The sequence below is a fragment of the Physella acuta genome, unplaced genomic scaffold (genome assembly GCF_028476545.2).
Source record: "Physella acuta isolate Inbredline_101_S28 unplaced genomic scaffold, ASM2847654v3 ptg000038l, whole genome shotgun sequence".
Lineage (NCBI taxonomy): Eukaryota > Metazoa > Mollusca > Gastropoda > Physidae > Physella > Physella acuta.
Window position 1 is genome coordinate 559,106 of NW_026731558.1, and position 20,901 is coordinate 580,006.

A 20,901-nucleotide genomic window follows, 5' to 3' on the forward strand; every position below is an offset into this window, starting at 1 on the left:
TGTAAGGTTTAATAATCACTGGGGAGTACAACAGTAAGATGTATGGTATTTTTAAAAAATGGATTAAGATTAGTGGTAACATTTTTTTTTACATAGAGAAATCACAATGTAATGCATTTTTGAAGGTGTGATAATGCAGTAGCTTTATAGGAAGTAAAAATAATTGAAAATGTATCATTATGCCTAAGTCTCAATAAGGAACTGCAGTATTGGTTCACAAGATCCAGGTTGTTTTTCAACTAACAAAAAAAAAATGATTTCGTGCTGGAATATTTTTACAGGCAGCTCTAGAGAAATATTTTATTTAGGTCTTTTGATCTGATTAAAGTGCACTATCATTATAAATGGGGAGGGCAAGATTAGAAATTGGCTATTAACTGTGAAAATAATGTTACTTAGCATATCTTTTTAAATAAAATCAACTCTTTACCTAACAATGAAAAAGCTTTTACAAATTGTTGATTGAAATTGAAAAAAAGGCTTGATTGTCCACAGAAATAAAAACTACAACAAAATGTTATATATTGCAGGGTGATATATTTAAAACTTATATATCTCTTCAAACTCTACAGTACTCAACTAGGAGAAGTTCTTTTACACTGAGTATGCGACAAATGTCAATACTAATATTGCTTAGTTGTCATTTGATAAGGCTAGTCAGAGAGTGAAGTATTTAGCTAGTTTTCAGTTGGGCAGCATAAACTGGCCATAAGAAATGTCAATTTACAACAATTAGTGTAAAAGACATTTTAACCAGTACATTTTAATTTTTTTTAAACTTTAAGCATAAATTCATATGGTAAACAGGCTATGTCATAATTATCTATCTGTTCTTTAATACTTCTTTTTGCTTTGGATGAAGTCCATAAAAGATTTTTTTTTTAAATTTAATATCTTTCTACGTCCTCTCAGTGTAATTTTACTCTATGGTTTACAGTAAAATCAAATATGATGGATATGTTCAAAAGTAACTAGTGCAGGCCACTGTTACATTATTTGGAAAAGAAAGAAGTGCTAGATTTTGAAAATATATTTTTAAGATTTATGAAAACTTGAATTAATTAATTTTTTGGTAATTGAACTGGAGGGATTGCAAGTTATATAACATGCTAGAATATTCAAACAAAGCTCTTATCAACCTGAATTTTAAATTAAAAAAAAATATTCTCAATGTTAAAAATTAATGAATTTTTCCTAAATGTTTCATCAAACAAAATTATGCTTTAACTGAACATTTATAAACAATCGCTTCATTTCCAAAGAAAAAAATTATATGTCCTAGTTCAATAGACTGTTGTATTAATTGACTAGATATTACTTTTGCATTTGTCATAAATAATGTTTAAACTTTATTTCTAATAAACATTTTGAAACATTATTTACACCTCAGCACCTAAATCTAACACTCCATTCTCAGCTATAGGAACAAAATGATCCCTGAGTTGTACTAAGATAATAGTTTTATCAACATGAGATTTTTTAGTTGGGTCAGTGTTGCCTGGTGTCCATCGATGAACTATTGTTCCCTCCATTCCCTTTTTCGGAGTCCAATCTTTCCATCCACTTTTACCCCCTGCAGCTCTCCAGTCATCATTGGGCCACTGTACATCACTTCGTCTTCCAAGATTGATCGCATCAAAGATAACACTAGGGTCCATTATCTGTTGTATTATCATAGTGTATATTTGTAGATTTTTTAAGTCTTTTAATAAATGTTTAAAAATGGTACAATTACAAGTACCACAGAAAGATATTGAATTACAGAGAAACAGTTGTAATTCTCAATCTTAAATCATACAACAAGGAAAGAATCTTTACTAAAGATAATTATGAAGGATTTCTTACCCTAACTCTGTGAGGAAGGCTATCTTTAAGGCTGGAGTCATTGATAAGACTAGTTAAATTAGCTAGGGATGCTAGTGTGTTGACTTTGCTTGCTGATGATGCTGTAGAGATGAGACTGCCCCTATTGCCCAGAGTTTGTAGTGGAATGTCAACCTGCTGGCTGTTGATAGTTAGGCGTGGAGCGGAGCCTGTACAAAAGAGGCAAAAACTTTCAAGGTTTTTTTTACAATTAAGTGGTGTGTGTGACATTGGGCCTCTAAAGCAACCTAGTCTTAACTGAGGTTTGCAATAAGAGATGTAACTATGTTCTGTTTTAATTAAAGTACAGCTTCAAGTGAGGCTTGACTAAAACTAAAAGCAAATGAAAGTTTCACCAATTCAAACAACAGAGGTTACATGAAATTAGTATTTTTATCTATTAGGCAAGCAAATTTTAAAAAGTACCAATGGTGGATGCTGCCATCTGATTACTACATGGCATGTCAAGTTCAAAGGATGCACTTCCCCCAGCACAAGTAGCATCACACCGTTGTCTCATCCTGTTTGAACACAAATGGCTTCATTAAATACACAAGTACATCTAGTTCGGCTTGATTTACCAAAATAAATTTTAACCCTTTACCTTCAGATGCTGCTTAAACCTACCAATGGGGTATGTTTACTTGCACAGGAAATGTTTAACTGATAGCATGAGAGGTTGTTACATTTTAAAATTATATAGTTTTGTTTTATGTGACATGCATTTTATTGAGTATTATTAATTACACAGCAACATTGGGGCAATAATAATAATTTTGAGTAAAAGATGAAAGTTTGTTATAATTTTAAAAATTTGCTTTTTATTCATTTAGCAGGTTAATGTGTTTAAAACTATTTGCTTTCCCTAATCATGGCTGATAATTTTGAAAGAAAATACATATTTTCTTCGCAATAATATGATGTATATTTTAAAACAGTTGGAGGAAAAGGGTTAAGGCTTAAATACAGTTTAAATTATAAACTTACATTAATAAACTGAATAAGTACCATAAACATGCATATGCTATAGTGTATACAAGTTCATTTACTAATCTCTCAGAAAACCAATCAGTCACTACCAAAGACTGAGAAAAAAAAACTCTTGTCGCATTTTACTCACCTTTTCCATAAAGATGTAAAGAAGCAACGGACTGCACTAAATTTAAACTCTCCGCCCACTATGGGGATATTGGCTAATTGGTCATGAGTGGTGGAATAAGAGGTGGTTAGCGGAGATACATAGATGGGGTAACCTATAGGTTGGTCACATGATGAGTTGATCATGTTCCGTAAAGCTTGTTTGGCATTTTGGATACTGCCTCTCTCAGGGTTGCGGTTACGAAGGAAAATTAGTTCTTGTTGCTGGCCTGCCCATAAGCCTCGAACACATTCGCGATTCACCTGTTGGCATGAAAACATTGCTATATCATCCACATTCCATCATTTGGATATCACATATTCTTATGCTCTACAAGAATCAAAATTAAAGTGACTGTAAGAACTAATAAAATTGTGTACAGATGTGTAGTTAATCAAAATAAATTTTAAATTAAAAAGTATTAGCTTATCATGTCTAACTTAATTTTATGAATACCTTCACAACACGGAAGCTTAGGTATCTCTTGTTAAGCATAATAATTTTGTACTCGTCTGAGCCTTCATCAAAGACATGCCTAAAAATTAACAACAATTGTGAAGCATAATTTAAATTTTACACTTGACTACATGCATAACAAAATAATTTAAAAAATCCTTTTTTGAAACTATCTGATGTGATAAAATAAAAAGTGAGACTTAATAAAACAATATCTAATAGAAATTTTTAAAAAATTGTAAGCTAAGCATTACCTTAGAGCCAAAAGTGAGGGGACATTGGACAACACTGCATTTCTCCATGCAGGATCAGCCTCATGGGAGATAACCATAGTGTTTTCATGTTCAGTTATAGCATCATATAAAACTTGACTGTCATCATATTCATCAGGTGAAGTAAAATGATCCTAGAGATGGACAAGTATTGTGTTTCTAACTTCTCAAATGACAACTAGGGCATTCAATTAAGTTGAAAGAATTTTTTTTTATCACTCTTTTGTATTCTTTCTTTACAGACATCACCACTACAAGAGACCAACCTGATGTAACTTTAGGGACATTCTAACCGCAGGGGCTACAACTCTTCTCATCATATCCATGTCAGCAAACACCCACTCATCACGTTGTGACTGAATGCGAAAGTCTCCCTTGAAGAGAGCATGAAGTCCAAACAAGAAGAAATCAACACTGAAATACCAAAAAACCTGTCACTAAAATTATTTGTATCAACATTTCCTTTATCTATTACTGAAAACAGTTGATCTGTGACAAAAATGTGTTTTTCTTTCTAAAGTAAGGAGCAAAAAAAGTTATGAAGCTATCACACATTTGATGCCATCCCTTTTTAAAATGTATTTTAATAACTGTACTTTATTTTTATATTTCCCCACTAAGTAAATGGAACAGCATTTTATTTTTATGAAAGTAATAAAATGTGTTTTATTAGACTAGATAGGATTGTTGTCTAATATAAGCATTTAATGTACTGATAAAAGCATTTATATCAGCCGAACAAAAACATGAAATCATTGCAATGAAACAGGGTTATATTTCAATATTTAATGGCAAAAATTGTTTTTTAGAATTTAAATTTGTTATTCTTTTCCTTTTTTTTTTGTTGGGTTGTTATTAACTTTTGTAACTTGGTTAACAGTTAATCTTTTACCAACAATAAAAAGACAAATTTAAACTAAAATTGAGAGAAAAAAATAAATTAATGAAATAAAGTTAACATTAGAAACATGCACAAAAATAACACCAAAATAACAAAATGGAGATTGTTGTTCCTTGAATGAGTGAAATAGAAATTAAATTAAATCTTTAAATAAACGGCTTATTTTTTAAAAAGTGTATTGTATGAGTAAAAAGGAATGAGTCACAGAGTTATTACTTATAAGAAACATTTGTTATTGAATTTTAAGTACAATACTGCAAATACCGTCTCCTCAACTTCACTTTTGCCCTACACAGGAAATTAATAAAGCTCTCATCATATAGTAAACAACTGGAACCTGCACAGTGAGTTAACAAACCTAAACAATCGTGAAAGATACTGTGATCTCGCTCAAGCTGATAAAACTTGTAAGTATATCAGCCATGTGTATACATCAGGGCACAAACAGGATCTCATAAATGGGACCTCACATATTTCAAGTAGAACAGGATAATTACTTGTCATTTGACTATTTTCCAACTTATTTATATATAACAGTTTTATTATTTTCAACAAAGATTTGAAACAATTTTGTTTTGTGAAATATAAATGAAGGAATGCGAAGAACATATCTGAGATATTAATAAACCAAGTGTATGTTGACTTTCAAATACATTTCTCACAATCAAACAACACAGTTTTACAATAATATAGCTGTTTTCCTAATGTAATAAAAAAATAGTGTTGCTAAAAAACAAAGATTTAAATAAAAATATTCATGATAAATTAAACTATTGGTTTAAAAGCAAATAAACATGTAACTGTCCCATTTAACCCTAGGGTCCTACTCTAGCAAATTTTTCACAGAGAAACCAACAGAAAAAAAAAAACTCTTTTCAATCACTATTCAGCTTTGATGCTTGTTTAGTAATAAGATTTTACACACTAAAAAGAAAAAAATATGGATCAACTATAATGCTGAAGATAATAGAATATGTTATATGATTGGGTATTAAATAACTGCAGATATTCCTAACTTTTATTTTAATATAGAAAACAAAAGATGTGTGCATAGTTGATAAAACTTAATAAACCTTGTGTCTGATCAAGTCAACATCTATGACTTTATGCTGGCAGTCCACAATAAATTGTGTTTGATCAAACAATGATTGTGACTTGGCAGCCATCATAAAACTGACTTCAATTGATCCACAACAAAAAAAATAAAAACAAATAGAAAGCTGAAACTTATTCAAGCTTGAAAACAGTGTAAAGCATGGTGCTAAGTGACCCATACATTTGAAAAAAATAGATAACAAGCGTGGTTAAGAAATAGATAAGCTTACTTCAACATGTATTTCTGATGCCTGTGGAAGAATAAACCACAGTTGCTATCAGCTAACAGAAAGACTTTTGCAACTATAATTGGTTGATCGAGTACTATCTTTTATTTACGTTTTTCCTTTTGTTAGCGTTGGCCATTATTTGCAGATTTGGTGGATTACAAAGAGTACATAAAACAATATCTCTGGCTTAAATTCTTGCTGTTTTTATTGTTTGTTTACATATCAACACTGCAGATAGCAGAAAATATGGCAGCAAATGCTCTTCCCTAAGATATAATAGATTAACAAAAGATTAACCATTGTAAGAGTAATATGTCCACTTTCAGACATGTCCCACAAGAATAGGTTAAGAAAAATATATATTTCAGGCTACTTTAAATGCATCAGCTCCAAGTCAATACAACACAATATACAAGTAAAGGTACCTTGCTGAGTTGTGTGAGGCAGCACTCAATGCACGACGACCCAACAGACTCAGTGCATAGGACAGTGTGACCAGCATGGAAGTTTTGCTGCTGTCTATCTCCTGATTTTTGGTAAATTGTTTAGTCAAAATGAATTGTAGTGATGTATTGTCAGTTTTTGTTTAATAAGCATTTTAAGGAACATCTGTATAAATTTGAAAAGCGCAATAAATTTAAGATGTAATTACTATGGTAAAAAAAAAAGGTAAACAGGTTTTTCTATTTAACCAGTGGTCATACCTTATCCCTGCAGTTGGCACAGTGCTGGATCCATGAGAGATATATTTGACAGAAACTATTGCGCGAGATACCCTGCAGTCTAAAATCAAAGTCCTCATCAATGTGAATGTTGAAGGTAGGATCCAGATCAACATAACTGTCGTCCTCCATGGCCTGAAGAGCTTGACGAATTGTCTGGTTACCTGTCCAGTCCTCCAGTCTTGGTGAACGTACCGTGTAATAAATGATGCTCTGAAATACAATTTCTTTGGTGAGAATTCTTATAACAAAAATAGGGAAATGATTTTACAATAGAGCACTGAAGCCAAAACAAAAATATCTTGACTCACCTTGATATAATATGTGATGAGAGCCTTTCTTAATTCAAATACTTGGAGCATTGTAGCAGCACTATTATCAGATATACTGTAGCCCTCCAAAATATACTTGGACACAACAACTTCCCATGCCAGCCATCTTTGATTGAAGGCAGCATTGAGAGAGAGGAAATGTGGCAGGTGTCCAGGCTCAAAGCAACAGAATCCTGGGGATAGTCAGCAGTAGAGACAAGCTGTTTACATGCTGATACTGAGCACATTTTTTATATTATTTTACATCTCCAAGAAAGGTAAAAAAACAACTTACTTTCATTATCATCAACTCCTTCTGTAATAGCTTCGACTTCTCTTTGCTGACAATAAGTACCTAACAAAATACAAGATTCATCTCTTGTAGATATTCACGATATATTAATATTGGTTTAAATTAGGTAATTTAATACCATTTCCATTGTTTTCAAACAGCCAAAACAACAGCCACCTTTACTTTGCCCATCTCAAGTCAGGTCCCCATCAAAGCTAGGTGAACCCAAGAACATCCCAAAACTTGAGCCAGTAAACCAAACTTGAGACTTTTGGGTTACCAATGCTGAGCTCTATCACTCAACTAAGCTGTGCAATCAACAGCTAAGAGTAAACTTTTAGGAATTATTTTTTATTCCACAAGTCTATCTCAATGTGGTTAGCTAGAGACTTCATCTAAAGAAGAAGTAGTTACCTCTGAATTCTAAGCCTCTGAGCTGAAATGTTACCAGTCCATTCCCGACTTCTATGATATGTACGAGAGCATTAAGGTAATCAGATGCCATAATAAAACAGTCCCCTTGTGTGTAATTTCCCCAACGGCCCAGAAATAGATCACCACAGAGACTATGTTGTAATGATCTAGTGAGATGCTCATAGAAAATGGAATTTAAGTTGTTGTCGTCAGCACCTGAAACAAAAAGATTTTACCATTATTGAAAGTAAAGTTCACTCATAGACCAGAAGATTCATGGACGAAAGGAAATAGAGTTATCTAATTTTCTGACTTCAGCATATAAGGGAAAGTGTGGTAAGCACTCTATATGGTTGCCTTTACTTTTTCAGACTAGCCAGATATTAACCCTCAGAGCTGGGTGTGCCCTGAACATCCTATGTTCTAGAGTCCAAGATTTAACTGGAGCTTTGAAGATAGTTATGCTTGCCCCAGCTGTGCATTATGTGGTAACTCATTTTTTTAAAATAATTAATTTTTTAAGAATGGTTGAGAATAATAGACCAAATCTTACAAATACCTGGATTTCTCTCCAATTGTGACGCCAGCCTTGTGTTTGAATGGTCAACACGTTTGGTGCTAGAAATTGGAAATATCACTAGTAAAAGGGTCTATATACTTTAGTAAGTCAACATATATCTCTGGTAAGATTCTATATACTTCTGATAGTAAGTCAACATAAAAAAATTAAGCTCAAGTAGTTTGTAAATGTTTAAGAAGACTTACTTGTAATCTCTCTCCCAAAATTTAACTGGTCTAACGTATGATGTGAAAAATATTGCACTACCCAGAAATGGATTCAACGGGGTGGAAAATATGGCAGAGACACTTGCTTGAAGAAACAACATGGCACTATCTGACTCCGGTTAAGGAATTTTTACAGCCTGGCTAGAATTAGATTATACAAAATTTTAAAACTTTATTCTGTTTATTTTTATGCTGATGTCAAAACCTTCATTTGTGAAAAGGATACGAGGAACACTGAATGGCTGTGCAAAGGCATGGAATGCAGAGCCCCATGTTATTTGCCATGGAGCTATGTATGTGATGATAAAATTTAATTTCAACATGAAGTCACAGAACTGTGGGGGAATAGAAACAAGATGTCATTAAAAACTTCATTAGGCAACTGGTATGGAACAAAACTTAATTATTTCTATAGAAATGTATACCATGACAAATAACTATTCAAGTTTACCGATACAAGGAGTGAGGACTGAAAACTTACTTTACAAAACATGATAGAAATGAAGAAGTAGTCAATTAGAAATGTTTCAGATGACCACCGGAAATCATATTTGAAGAAAAAATATGTGAAGGCGATTATGAGGTACTGGCGTGGGGTATCAGAGAAGGCAAACCGTAACATCTTTAGGCTACATATCAATATGATCAAAGGCCCAGCACTGCAAAATTTAAAAAATAATCTTTATTTTTTTTTCTTCTAAAAAGTAGTAAATTAGATTATAGGTTATAATTTGTCAAAAAATTCTTACAAAGTTCCAAACTTGCAAATGATTCCTGGGACTGAAGTTGTGGTGGCACAAAGACAGACAACAGTATAAATAATGTTGCGCTCAAAGAAACGGAGTCCCAAATACAGCTGCTCTATCCAAATCACTTTAGGAGGTTCTGGAATGACATTAACAATAAATTTATAATTAAATAGAATCAAGCAATAAAAACACTTTTATTGTGCTATGTGGTTGAGAACTTTTTTTTAAAGTCTTATTACACTATTAAGAAAGAAATTTCTACTAATTTAATTTAACATCAATACCACTATTTTAAACTATTTTTCTGACCTTTCACTTCAAAATACATCCATTCCTTTCCACGTAAGAGTGGATGAGAACAGCAGAGCCAAGGCATTTCTTTCCTCATTTGAGGGATGACATAATGCACAAGGAAACCAACACTGGCCGCTATCAAGTACAAAGCATCACTAAGATCTGGCTGGAAATCAACAAAGTAGAAATAGTTTAAACAGGTTTCAAAAACAACTATTAAAAAACAATTAAAGTATAAAACATTTTATACCTGAAGAGCTGGGCTTGTGAAAGCTGTACTGACATGCACAGCAAATGTAAGTATAGTAACAGCAACACAAACTATAGCATCTGACTGCAAACGTTGAACCTTAAAAAAATATGTACAACAGATAATGTAAAGTATTTAGATAACTGACAGTGACAGTAATACCACATTTCTGATGCTAGTAACCAAATTCCATCACACAAAATTCTATTTTTAGACTGAAAAGATTAGTTACATGTGTACATTTATGTAACAATTATTTCTTACCAAACATTTTTTCAATTTTTCTGGCAAAGGATCAACAAGTTCCTGAGTTTCTGATTTGCTGGGCTGATCATTCTTAACATTTGTGCTCACTTCTTTGAATACCAAACCTTTTAGCAACATACTGACAATAGAAAAGAATATAACAAAATGAATTAATTCCTAAAAATGGCTGTTTTCAAAATGAGCAGAATTACTGTATTATTTTTTTGACACTATTGCACAACTAGTTACCTTTATACCGGGAGTAAGAAAATCTATGACAGATGGTAAAATGTGCTTTACTCACCACAAGACTCCTGGATCACTTGCAGACCTACTGAGGTGGTAAGCCATAGAAACTATGAGCCCACACAATATAGAAAAAGGCACATTCTGAGCTGCATCTTCATTTTTAGTACTACACTTGTTTTCTGGAACAATATCCTGAAAACCAAGAACAATTTGATTTTAGTAGCTCCTAGCAGCTCCAAAAGATTAGTAAAGAAATGTGATATTAAGAATTAATATTTTGCTAAACAGAGCTTTTCATTACCTTCAGTGAAGCATATGCAAATCCATATAAAGCAATCAAGGCCAGACAACTACGGCACACACAATAGAAAGATGTCCATAAACTAGTGCAAGCTGAAAATTTATTTTTTTAAATCTTCATTAAATTTTTTTTACATTTAACAAAATAACTAGAGTAGCAAAAATTGCAAACTGAAAAATGCTTAGATTGTATCTAGAAAAAAAACTGTTATGGTAAGTACCTGACAAGGAAGTAATAACATAAGTGTGGACTACTTTAAATGTTTATGAATCAGACATTGATGGATGAGATGAATAAATAAACACATGACACAATAATAAAAAGTATTTTGAAAACTAGTAGACCTACCATTGCCACCAAATATATGCATGTCAATTTGTTCAAGGATGTACATAAGAAATGTATTGACTTGAGGCAAGAGTCCCAGAGTAAACAGGACAGGAAAAAACAAAACAAATACTGGAAAAAGATGCAAAATAAAATAGTTAAATGAACTGCTCAAAAATAATTAGTTCAATTGATCTGGCTTGCTTTAGGAAAATCCATTTTTTATATTAAAAAAAAATCTTATTCAAATGCCAATTTAATATTGATAAACAATAATTGAATAGATAAATAAATGATGCCACTTACTCTTGAAAAAGTGCCTGAGGAATGTGAGAGCGGAGGATATTGTGAACGGAATGCCATATAAGTCAAAGGATTTGTTGTTGACTGTGTGGCTGCCGTAGTCTAGAAGCAGGACAATTGAGCAACATAGACAAAAATAGAACGGACGGCTGAACACAATCAGACGATTGTAGCCCTAAAATGAAAAAATAAAAATTGTCAGCTGAAATTTGGGGAAGAAAAATGATATAAAAAGATAATTTCAATAGGTAAGCAGATGAGGAGAGGAACAAACAAGCAAAATACATACAAAAACAAAGTGCATCAAGTAAAAAAAAAAGTAAAAATTCAAATACACACAGTATGGTCATGGTTTGATTAAATATGTGCACCATATTTTCTTTTTTTTTTTGGGGTGATAAAATGAGTGACATGACTTTGCAGTAAGTCTTTTTCTTGGAAGTGACAAAAAAAGTTCTAATTACTATTTTATTTGCATTAAAAAATTATTTTTTTTACAATTTGATGATGGTTTTCAATTATACAATTATGTTTGTTGTTCAAATGTTGGTTGTTAAATATGAAAAACTTACATGCATTGGTGAAGCTGCATCAGGTTGTACACTCTGTAAGGAAATCAAGAATAGATGACAATAATATAGACAAAAGATTTATGTTATATATACAAATATAACTTGAATGAAATCAATTGCTGTGCTACTGATTGAACATTGAGAATCAGTAAGTTTTAAAATTATGGCTTACTTTCAATAAACTGTACTGGCAACCAGCCATGATGAAACAAAACAGCAGTAAATAAAAGTCATGGTAAAAGTTGAAGGAAATCATGAGAGCACCTAGAGCACCAACCCCAACTGCCATAAGTATAGATATCACATTTTCTATCACAGATATATTCCTGTAGAACAAAGTTTTATTCATGTTTTATTGCTGATACTTAAATATATAAATAGACGAATAACAAATAAAAAAATTACAATAAATTTTAATAGAAAGTAAATTTTTTTACAATTTAAAAAAATATTTTAAAAAAAAAAAACCAGAACTTCTCACCTATCTAATGCTGCTAAAAGAGCTAGACGATCAAATCTTATTTTTATAAACTTTTTCATTGGCCACACCCAGAATTTATAGAAATGTTTTGGCTTAGGAATACTCCGCCCAGAGCGAGTATGAGCATGTGTGGTATCACTGTCTGTGGATGAGTTGGACGTATGGTTCCTTCTGATCATTGATTGCACGTAAGAATGTAATGTATCAGCAGGCAAGTAAAGGTTATTTGCCATTGACCTAATATCCATTTCAGGGTGCATGTGAATTATGGGGCTCTCTATCTGAGGAGATTCTTCTACTATAACAGTTGAATTGGACGCAATAGAGGACAGTGACCATCTGTAGAAAACACAATTGTATAACAAAGACTGGGTTCTTATTTATTGGTAACCACACATTTCTATAGCTTGTATCACAGACAACAATACTTTAACCCAAGTTAAGGTAAGGATTAGTATTACATATCACTGATACTAGTTAAGACAAATACATAGGTAATGCTAATTTAAATTACTTAAAGTTGTAATAGCTAACAGAACAATCTGACAAGTAAAACAGAAAAAAAAGAGTCAAATAAGACCTACTTGTCAGCCTCATGGTGTCTCCTTCTTTCAATTGGACCACTACTTGTATTGGTGTTCACATTCACATCTCCAATATTTAAAGCCACACCTGTACTGTTTTCCCCAAAGGAATATGACATCCAATTACCTACACAATAAATGATACAAATGTTAGTTTTAATACTAAAGAGAAGCCATTCTTCCATAAGTAATAAACATCAATAGACACAACACATAGCAACACTTGACTCTACTTTACTAGTACCATCAAAACAAAATTCTGACCTTGTTCATCCTGAAACCAGTGAACTGCCCCATCTGTGGTGTCATCATGTGATGTGGCTAAGTGACCTTCCTCACCCACTATCATATTCAGTGCTGCCAATGGTGGAGAACCTTCTCTTTTCTGTTGTGTCTGCCGGCGACCTCGCCTACGCCTTATGTGTAAAAGAGAAGTAAAAATTTAGAAAATCTTAATTCATATAAAACAACTTCTCATATCTATGATTTTTTTTTTCTAAAACTGTCAGAATCTTACCTGGCTCTTCTGTTAGTTGGTCTGTTCAACTGGGGATTTGCTGGCAATAGTGCAGAGAATTCTGTGGGTGTAGTGTTTGCTTTCTTTTCCTCCTCGTGACCACAGGCTTTGTTGGGAGACTTACTAGAACTACTCTCTTCTTCTTTTGAGGCCTGTGTTTTAGCTAGAAAGGTAAGGTGGTGAGTGTTAACAGTTACATTTTTAAAAATTTGTTTTATGATTCATGACTAACAAATTTCATATTATTTTTCTATGCACAGTTGCGGATATCTGAAGAGGTCAGCATTAAGCCTTCTATTCCTGATGAAATAACATTTTGATTAGCACATTAATTTCTACAACTACTTACAATTAACTTCTTCACTTTTTTCTTTTGAAGTACCTCCCTCACTGCATGCTGATTGGTTTTCTTTAAAAAAAAAAAAGGATAAAATGTCACACCTTTTTAAAAAGCATAACAATACAAGCTGGCTTAGATGACATGTTTTTTAAACACAATGCTAAACACATAAACCAAGGCTGTAGTAAAGGAACCTACTTTTCATTTTGACAAATTGTTGTAGCTGTCTTAATTCTTCAGGGTGCTGCTGGGGATCCCACAAAATTTCTATCAGTCTGCGTCTTATTTCTTCTGGATCAGACAAGTCAGTTGACCCTGGGCTAGTAGACTCTGAAATATTCATCATAAGTTTATTCCCATATCATAAAGATATTATAAGTTTTTTAAATGCAAGTTTAAACAAGACAGTTGGAAAATTTCCAAACATTTGTAGAAATTTTAAGATAAAGAAAACTATACACAGCAAATAGGCTGTTGTCAACAGAAAAATAATTAAATTATACCCTTTAGCTCACTGTTTTGACGAACAGATCTAGAACGAATTTTTTTAGGGATGGCTCCCTGACTTCTCATAAAGGCTAAGTCTTCAGCAGAGGGACTACTCGGAGTTGTTAGTTCAGGTTCTTTGGGTAACTTGATGCAACTTAACACTGGCTCACAATTGGCTGAGCTGCTAGACTCTGTGGAGTGGGATGCTGTATCCGCACCTAAAAAGAAACAATTTTTCATTAACTTAAAGACAAGAATAATATAAAATCATGTTAATTTTTTTATTGTTACTTCTTCCTAAGAAAATTATTAAATAAATAAAAAATTTTTGTAAAACAAAACAAATTGTTTTTAAACTTTAAATAATATGAACAAGTAATTAAAAGATTAGTATTTGATTTCTTCAAAAATTAAGCATGAAACCCATTATACATACAATGAATTAAAAAAAAAACACATGAAAAGCCTACCCCCAGAAGTTAGTGAATCACTATCAGCATCCTGGCCTCTATGTGGCCACATATTGTAGATATAAGGCACCCCTCTGCCTCCATCTTGGTGTTGGGGAGATGATGAAACCCTGCCATGAGACTGATATGGGACTGAATGGATTGAGTTAGGATGGGGGCTGTCAGGTCTTTCATGGTGAGCCAAGGCATTTGATGCCAAAATGGTGGAAGACCCAATAGGTTTTTTCAGTGATAGAAAAAGATCATCATGGCAGTCTAGAGTGGATGGCACCTCTACCTCTCCAAAACTTACATCAGACCTGTCAAGATTAAGAAATTTTTAATCATAGGCAAAGAGGATGAACATTTCTTTTTAATTAGATAATAGGTTAAGGTAGCTTAAACTAATTCCTTGTTTAGTATCAAAGAAAATCATCTTACCAATCACTATTGCTAGATGTAGAATGATGTTGCAGTGGAGGATGACCAACAGAAGACGCCGGCATGTTTAAGGAACGTGTAGACTGCCGTGATTTAGTCACAGGCTTATCAGGGCTCCACTCAAGTGTGCTTTTACTTCTTCTGACTGCTTTTCTTTCTTTCCTCATCCGCAATTTTGGCGTAGATGATAGATCAGGGCAGGAATCTTTATCCTCTGTGAAATCTTTTCTTTCCATTACTACATGCTGAGAATGTGAGTGCCCTGAAGCCTTTCCTTGTATCTGTTCAGCATTGTCTGCATCTTTCTTCATAGTTGTGTTATCTTTAGTTTCCTCATGACTGCCATTATCCACTGTTGAAAGGTTTGTTTCAACCTTTACTTGTTCCTTATTGTTATTGGCTAAATCAGAACTTTTAAGAGGTTCAATGAATGGCTCAGGTGGTTCTTCACGGTTGGTTGATGACACAGGTGTAGGTTCAATATCAGCTTGAGTTGTTATTGTATGAGGAATGTCATCATCTTGATCTGGGGAATCATCATCTTCTGGAATAAAATTTGGAAATAAAAAAATGACAAACTCAAATTATCCAACCACCTCTCATAAGTTCTGTGCTTAGTATTTTTTGTTGTGAAAAAGTTGCATCAATTTTAAGTTCCTCAATGTATAGGAAATGATTATTATAAATCTAAAGCTGATCACCTGCTTTTTTTTTAACAAGGATGGTATAAAATGATGAAGAGATAAAGCCTTGATTATTATACATTTGAGTACAAGTCAAAACTGCAGTTATCTAATTAATACAACAAAATATGAGCTCTAATACCAAAAACCATTAGGCACACACATATATAATGCAAATTTTTATTAGTTGTTGAATACACACAAAAAAGCATTTGACTATCTAAATGCTGCTCATGCCAATTTAGAACCATAATAATGTCTCAATGCCACTATTAAATCATTATTAATTTACAATTTGGAAACAAATCTTAAGAAAAAGAAAAATACTGCTAGATCATAGGATACAAAAGAAGCTGCTGGTTCAATTACTTTAATATTACTATTAGTTCAAAGCTAGTTTTTTATCACCCAGCAATGTTTCTCTTTGAAAAATGATACAGACAAAGCGTGAGCATGTTTCTGGATAAAGGTAGGGAACTATTATTTTTTCAAATAATAACTGGAAAAACTATACAAGTATTCCTTAACTGGGCTGCCCCTCTTTTATTAACACATGTCATGTGGTGACCAGTGAACAAAAGCAACACAAAATGCCAATATTCAGAAACAAACTCAACACTACCGTTTCCACTGCTAGTGTTGTCATGCTTTGACTCAAGGTTTGAGGAAATTCTTCCTGAACCTCCCATTGTGATCTCATCCCCATCTATTTCAGCAAGTGGAGCTTTACCTGTTGTGAGATAGGTGCAATTATCCCATAAAAAAATTATCTCAAAACAAATACAGCTGTCTTTTAACTCACATCAGAATCACTGTTTTTAGTGGTTAATTTTACAGCTGTTGGATGTTATAAAATACTGTACCCACTGCAAATTTTAAAATATAAAGTGGATTTAATTCAAAAATTTCCAGTGAATGTTACACCTATTGTATAAGTAGTTACAAATAGAAAATGTACTTCAGTTGTACAGATGAACTTAGGTACAATAAAAGCTTCATTAAAAAAAGGTTTTTATAAGCTTTTTTTTTTATGTCCTAAAGAAGAAACATAGGATAGGAATTCTGACTAAAAAATAAATAGGTTAGAAATTCGAGGGGAAAATGTTATAAAAAATAAATTAACTACCCATGGTATTATTGGTGTCTGGTCATGAGCCCTCTGGACAAAAACCCCAGTGACATACCCCCCTCCCCAAATTGAAGTTTATATAAGGAAGACTAACGATTGTGAAAACCAATGTTCTTCATTAAAACAAAACAAACATATGAAGAAAAAAACAGTACTTTATTTTGAATTAATAGTTTTAATTAATTACAATTTTAAAAGATGGATTGTAAGTGATGCCTCACTTATGTTGCGCTAATTAAAACTTTGAACAAAGGTTGAAATTTGAGTGCTGCTATTAATATTTGTTTGTGTGTTTTGGTAATAAGCCTCTTTAAGCAATTGCTACTTCTAAAATAAAGCAGGAGTGATCTCCTCTAAACTTTCTCGAATTTACTTATATAAGACTACGGGGAATGCAACTCAGGATATAGACATGATTTTTCATTAATTTTTAATTAAACTTTTTACTGAAGATAGAGAATTAAATCTTTAACTTATACAAGCTTTTGAAAAACCAAAAGTAGAATAAGTTTTACTTCAGTTACCAGATTTTACTCAAAAGTTGAAACAGAATGACAGATTTGATATAATACTTATAAATGAAATTTCATCAACCTAGCTGTAGCGATACTCAAGTTATCGTGTTCACATACATACATACATACATTCACAGACACACAGTTACAAAATTGCAAAGCCCAGTTTTTCCAACTCAATTATGCATATAACGTCGAAATTTTGCTAAATCTGGATTTAGCATATTTGCCCAAATAAAATAAGTCCACTCATATGATGAAGTACTGAGAAGTAAAACAGTGAAAACTGTCAAAATTGCATGTGATTTTTGTGCACAATTACAATCCTTCATCTATACCCTGTATATGAGAAAGTAAAAACTCAATGGCAAATGGTCTTCTGCATGCATGTGCATGTTCTACATATCAAATGAAAACATTAGTTGTTTCTATGAGGTCTGCAATTGGCATTGCTTGTTGGAAAGTTTCAGATAATTTTCTAAGGCATAACTAATGTTTCCAGTTAACTCAAAAGCCAATGCAGGCAGCTCCCAGGTTTGGATCACCTACATCTAAGGTGTTGTCTGTGCCAGCTCTTTGAGCAAATACAAATAATGTTAGGTAAAATTTTAACTAATGGAATTAAATATACAATCTTATATATGAAATATATATCTTTTAATGAATTAATATTTTAATTCATAGTAAAACAATGGTTTTTTTTTCTTCTTATTTTTGTTTTGTTTTAATTATGATTTTTGGCTTTCATAGTTAGTATTTCCTTATATGGGTTATTATCCAGGAGGTTTATGTATTGTCCCGGGGGGTATGGTGTATATGCAGAGGGTTTATGACCAGGAGCTGGTATTATTAAACTTCATGGAATAAAATGCTTGCTTTTGAAATAGTTACTTTATATGTGAACATATATGTTAGTATACAACAGACAATTTTAATATGCATTATTAACATCTATAGTTGTATGATTATTAGTGAACCAGCATACCAAGAGGCATAAAATAACTAAAAGCAATATTAAGTAAGTACCTGCTTTGGATAACTTGGCCACAATAGGTGATGGGAGAGGTTCATTGGAATAATCCTTACCCATCTCAAGTTGAGAAGACACTGTTGAGAGGGGTCGGACTGTGTCTCCACCACCTAATGAAGGCCCTAAATTTGCAAGTTCAATGTACTCATTTTCTTTGCATTCACCTCCCCTGAAAAAGAGATTCATAAGAAAAATATAGACTTGTATTCTTTTATTAATTAACATTTTTTGCAAATAAAAGAAATAAAATGATTAAATTGTAAATATCCTACCCTTTTCCTCCTTCATCTTTATCTCCTGATCCCAATCTATCTGCATCTGCAGTTGGTGATTCTACTTCAGCTTCACCAGTATCAAATAGGTGATGAAGCTTATAGTTGATTATTTTAATTGTGGCAAATAGCACACCAATTGCAAGACAGTACATACTCCATACTAGCACTGATGTTTCCAAAGTCTATGGAAGCAAAATAACAAAAATAAATCACAACACACATCTTCTACCCCCCTCCACTCTTTCTCATTCTTAATATATGAGCCTACAATGTTGTTAGATCTTTTTTTTTGTGCATATCTTATTTTAAACTTTGGGCTGAACTTCCAAAAAACTAGCTGCAGGTTTATGTATGTCAGTTAAGAACACTTTTCATGAGTTTTCCAATTTTTAAGAAGGTAAATAATAATTTTGGGACATTTTATCAGATATGTCAACAAAAAAATAAACAGCTTTTCTAAATGGCATTATAATCAGTGGTTGCTACAAATACTTAAAGTGAATCCTCCTGAGATTCAACCGCCCCTAAAATTACAAATGAAGTAAAACTAATTGTTGGGAAATTTCAAAATCATCCCAAGTTTTGTTAACAAGAAATAAATCCAGAAAATAACTACACATTCCAAGTATAGCATATCTAAATGTGAGTGCTTGATATTTGTGATTGTCTGTTACTGGCTAGACAATATGCTACTGTCATAGCATAGAAAGATAGAAATTAGACATGATTGGTAGAGATTAATAAGGACGGTGCAAACTTAGTATTGACGGTAGGCCATTTGGTTTGATGTGCGCTTGTTTTTTTTTTGTTTTAATAGAACATGTGTGGCGTGACAATGTTACTAGTTAGAGATGACATAGGACACATAACTGAAGAGACGGATGGGGGTTTTGCCAATAGTAGGAAAAGAACATGGTTAGATATTTGTGGAGCAGATCCAGTAATTAGTGGTTGATATTAAAGTTAGTTTTAGTTTTATTTCATGATAGGATTTGTTGGTATCTAAAATCTTGGCCCTTAGGGCTTAGACCTGTTAGAAGTCCAATAAATTAAAATAAACCGGGAGTGATCTCCCCTAAACTTTCTAGAATATTCTAATATAACACTACGTGGGATGGCAACTCGGAATATAGACATGATTTTTTGTTTACTTAAACTTTTAAAAATAGAATAAAAGTCGAAAAAAGAATTGCGCACCAAGCGAACGCCAAAACAAAATGTGCATAATATTATTAGTACTTTATAAATTTACATGCGTTTTTTGAGAAAACTGAAATAGCGTAAATTAGTACTTCCAGTCAACGGAAATTACTCAAAATTTGACAGAAGGTAGAGAATTAGATCTTTTACTTACATGTGAAATTTCATTTATCTGAAATAGTACTCAAGTTATAAGCTTTTGAAAAATTCAAAGTAGTAAATGTACCAATTCCGGTTATCAGAATCGCTCAAAAGTTGATACGGATCTACGATTTTGATAAAATACTTACCCATATATGAAATTTCATCAACCTAGCTGTAACGGTACTCAAGTTATCGTGTTTACGCACACACACAGACAGACACACAGACAAGATTGCAAAATTATGTTTTTCCGTATCAGTGAGGTGTAAAACCTCGAGATTTCTAAAAATCTCGATTTTTTTTTTTTTTTTTGCGCGCGATTACAAGACTCTTTATACTTCATATAAACGAGAAAGTAAAAATTAAAAATGAAACTAAAATAATTAAATTAACTCTACTCTAAATCTAGGCCCTAGAGGTCTAATAGTAGCAATATTTAATAAATACTACTGAGCAATTATAAATCAAACTGTTATTTAGGATGTCTAACTAACACTCGTTTGGCTATAACTTACCGAATACAAGACTAATGGAAAAGCAAGCAGGAAAACCCAAAGATAAAGATGAAAAGTGTTGCAAAAAACTTGCTGTTGTGGATCGTAGAACCATCCCCCTGTTATAGATGCCCAAATCCCTTGGCGGAGAATATCCAGAATATGAGATCCCATTGACCAACACCAGAAAATAGTATTACATTGCCTGAGACCGTTCCATCAGGTCTCTATGAGCAACATATTCAAATTAAAATTTGGTTCGTCTTCCTTGTTTGTGATCTACACAACAACCCATGTAAACAGCCATTACTTTACCATTCTCACAAGACATCGCAGAGCACGAGAAACGACGATGTCTA

General features: G+C 32.7%; 1 protein-coding gene across 6 annotated transcripts; it reads right to left on the minus strand.

Annotated features, from left to right (window-relative positions):
- Positions 1 to 1,021: 1,021 nt before the first annotated feature.
- On the minus strand, positions 1,022 to 20,870 carry LOC131943280 (pecanex-like protein 1). Of its 6 annotated transcripts, none has more exons than XM_059303315.1 (40): positions 20,564 to 20,870; positions 18,702 to 18,886; positions 18,426 to 18,598; positions 16,378 to 16,485; positions 15,073 to 15,616; positions 14,653 to 14,951; positions 14,209 to 14,400; positions 13,892 to 14,023; positions 13,703 to 13,762; positions 13,354 to 13,516; positions 13,101 to 13,252; positions 12,837 to 12,963; positions 12,253 to 12,591; positions 11,944 to 12,097; positions 11,772 to 11,804; positions 11,203 to 11,374; positions 10,918 to 11,028; positions 10,570 to 10,661; positions 10,324 to 10,460; positions 10,038 to 10,158; positions 9,774 to 9,872; positions 9,539 to 9,689; positions 9,230 to 9,365; positions 8,962 to 9,139; positions 8,707 to 8,815; positions 8,460 to 8,589; positions 8,254 to 8,312; positions 7,695 to 7,910; positions 7,284 to 7,343; positions 6,989 to 7,182; positions 6,660 to 6,890; positions 6,381 to 6,481; positions 5,956 to 5,976; positions 3,996 to 4,143; positions 3,712 to 3,863; positions 3,458 to 3,536; positions 2,984 to 3,264; positions 2,290 to 2,402; positions 1,846 to 2,033; positions 1,022 to 1,661 (listed from the first exon to the last, which is right to left on the minus strand). In XM_059303315.1, the coding sequence occupies exons 1-40, from the start codon at positions 20,714 to 20,716 to the stop codon at positions 1,380 to 1,382; spliced, it is 6,375 nt and encodes a 2,124-aa protein (XP_059159298.1). In that variant the 5' UTR covers positions 20,717 to 20,870; the 3' UTR covers positions 1,022 to 1,379. The 6 variants fall into 6 exon arrangements, with proteins under 6 accessions (XP_059159298.1, XP_059159307.1, XP_059159291.1 ...); XM_059303324.1 differs by having other exon boundaries at positions 2,290 to 2,384; positions 14,197 to 14,400; XM_059303308.1 differs by having other exon boundaries at positions 14,197 to 14,400.
- Between the last annotated feature and the right edge of the window lie 31 nt (positions 20,871 to 20,901).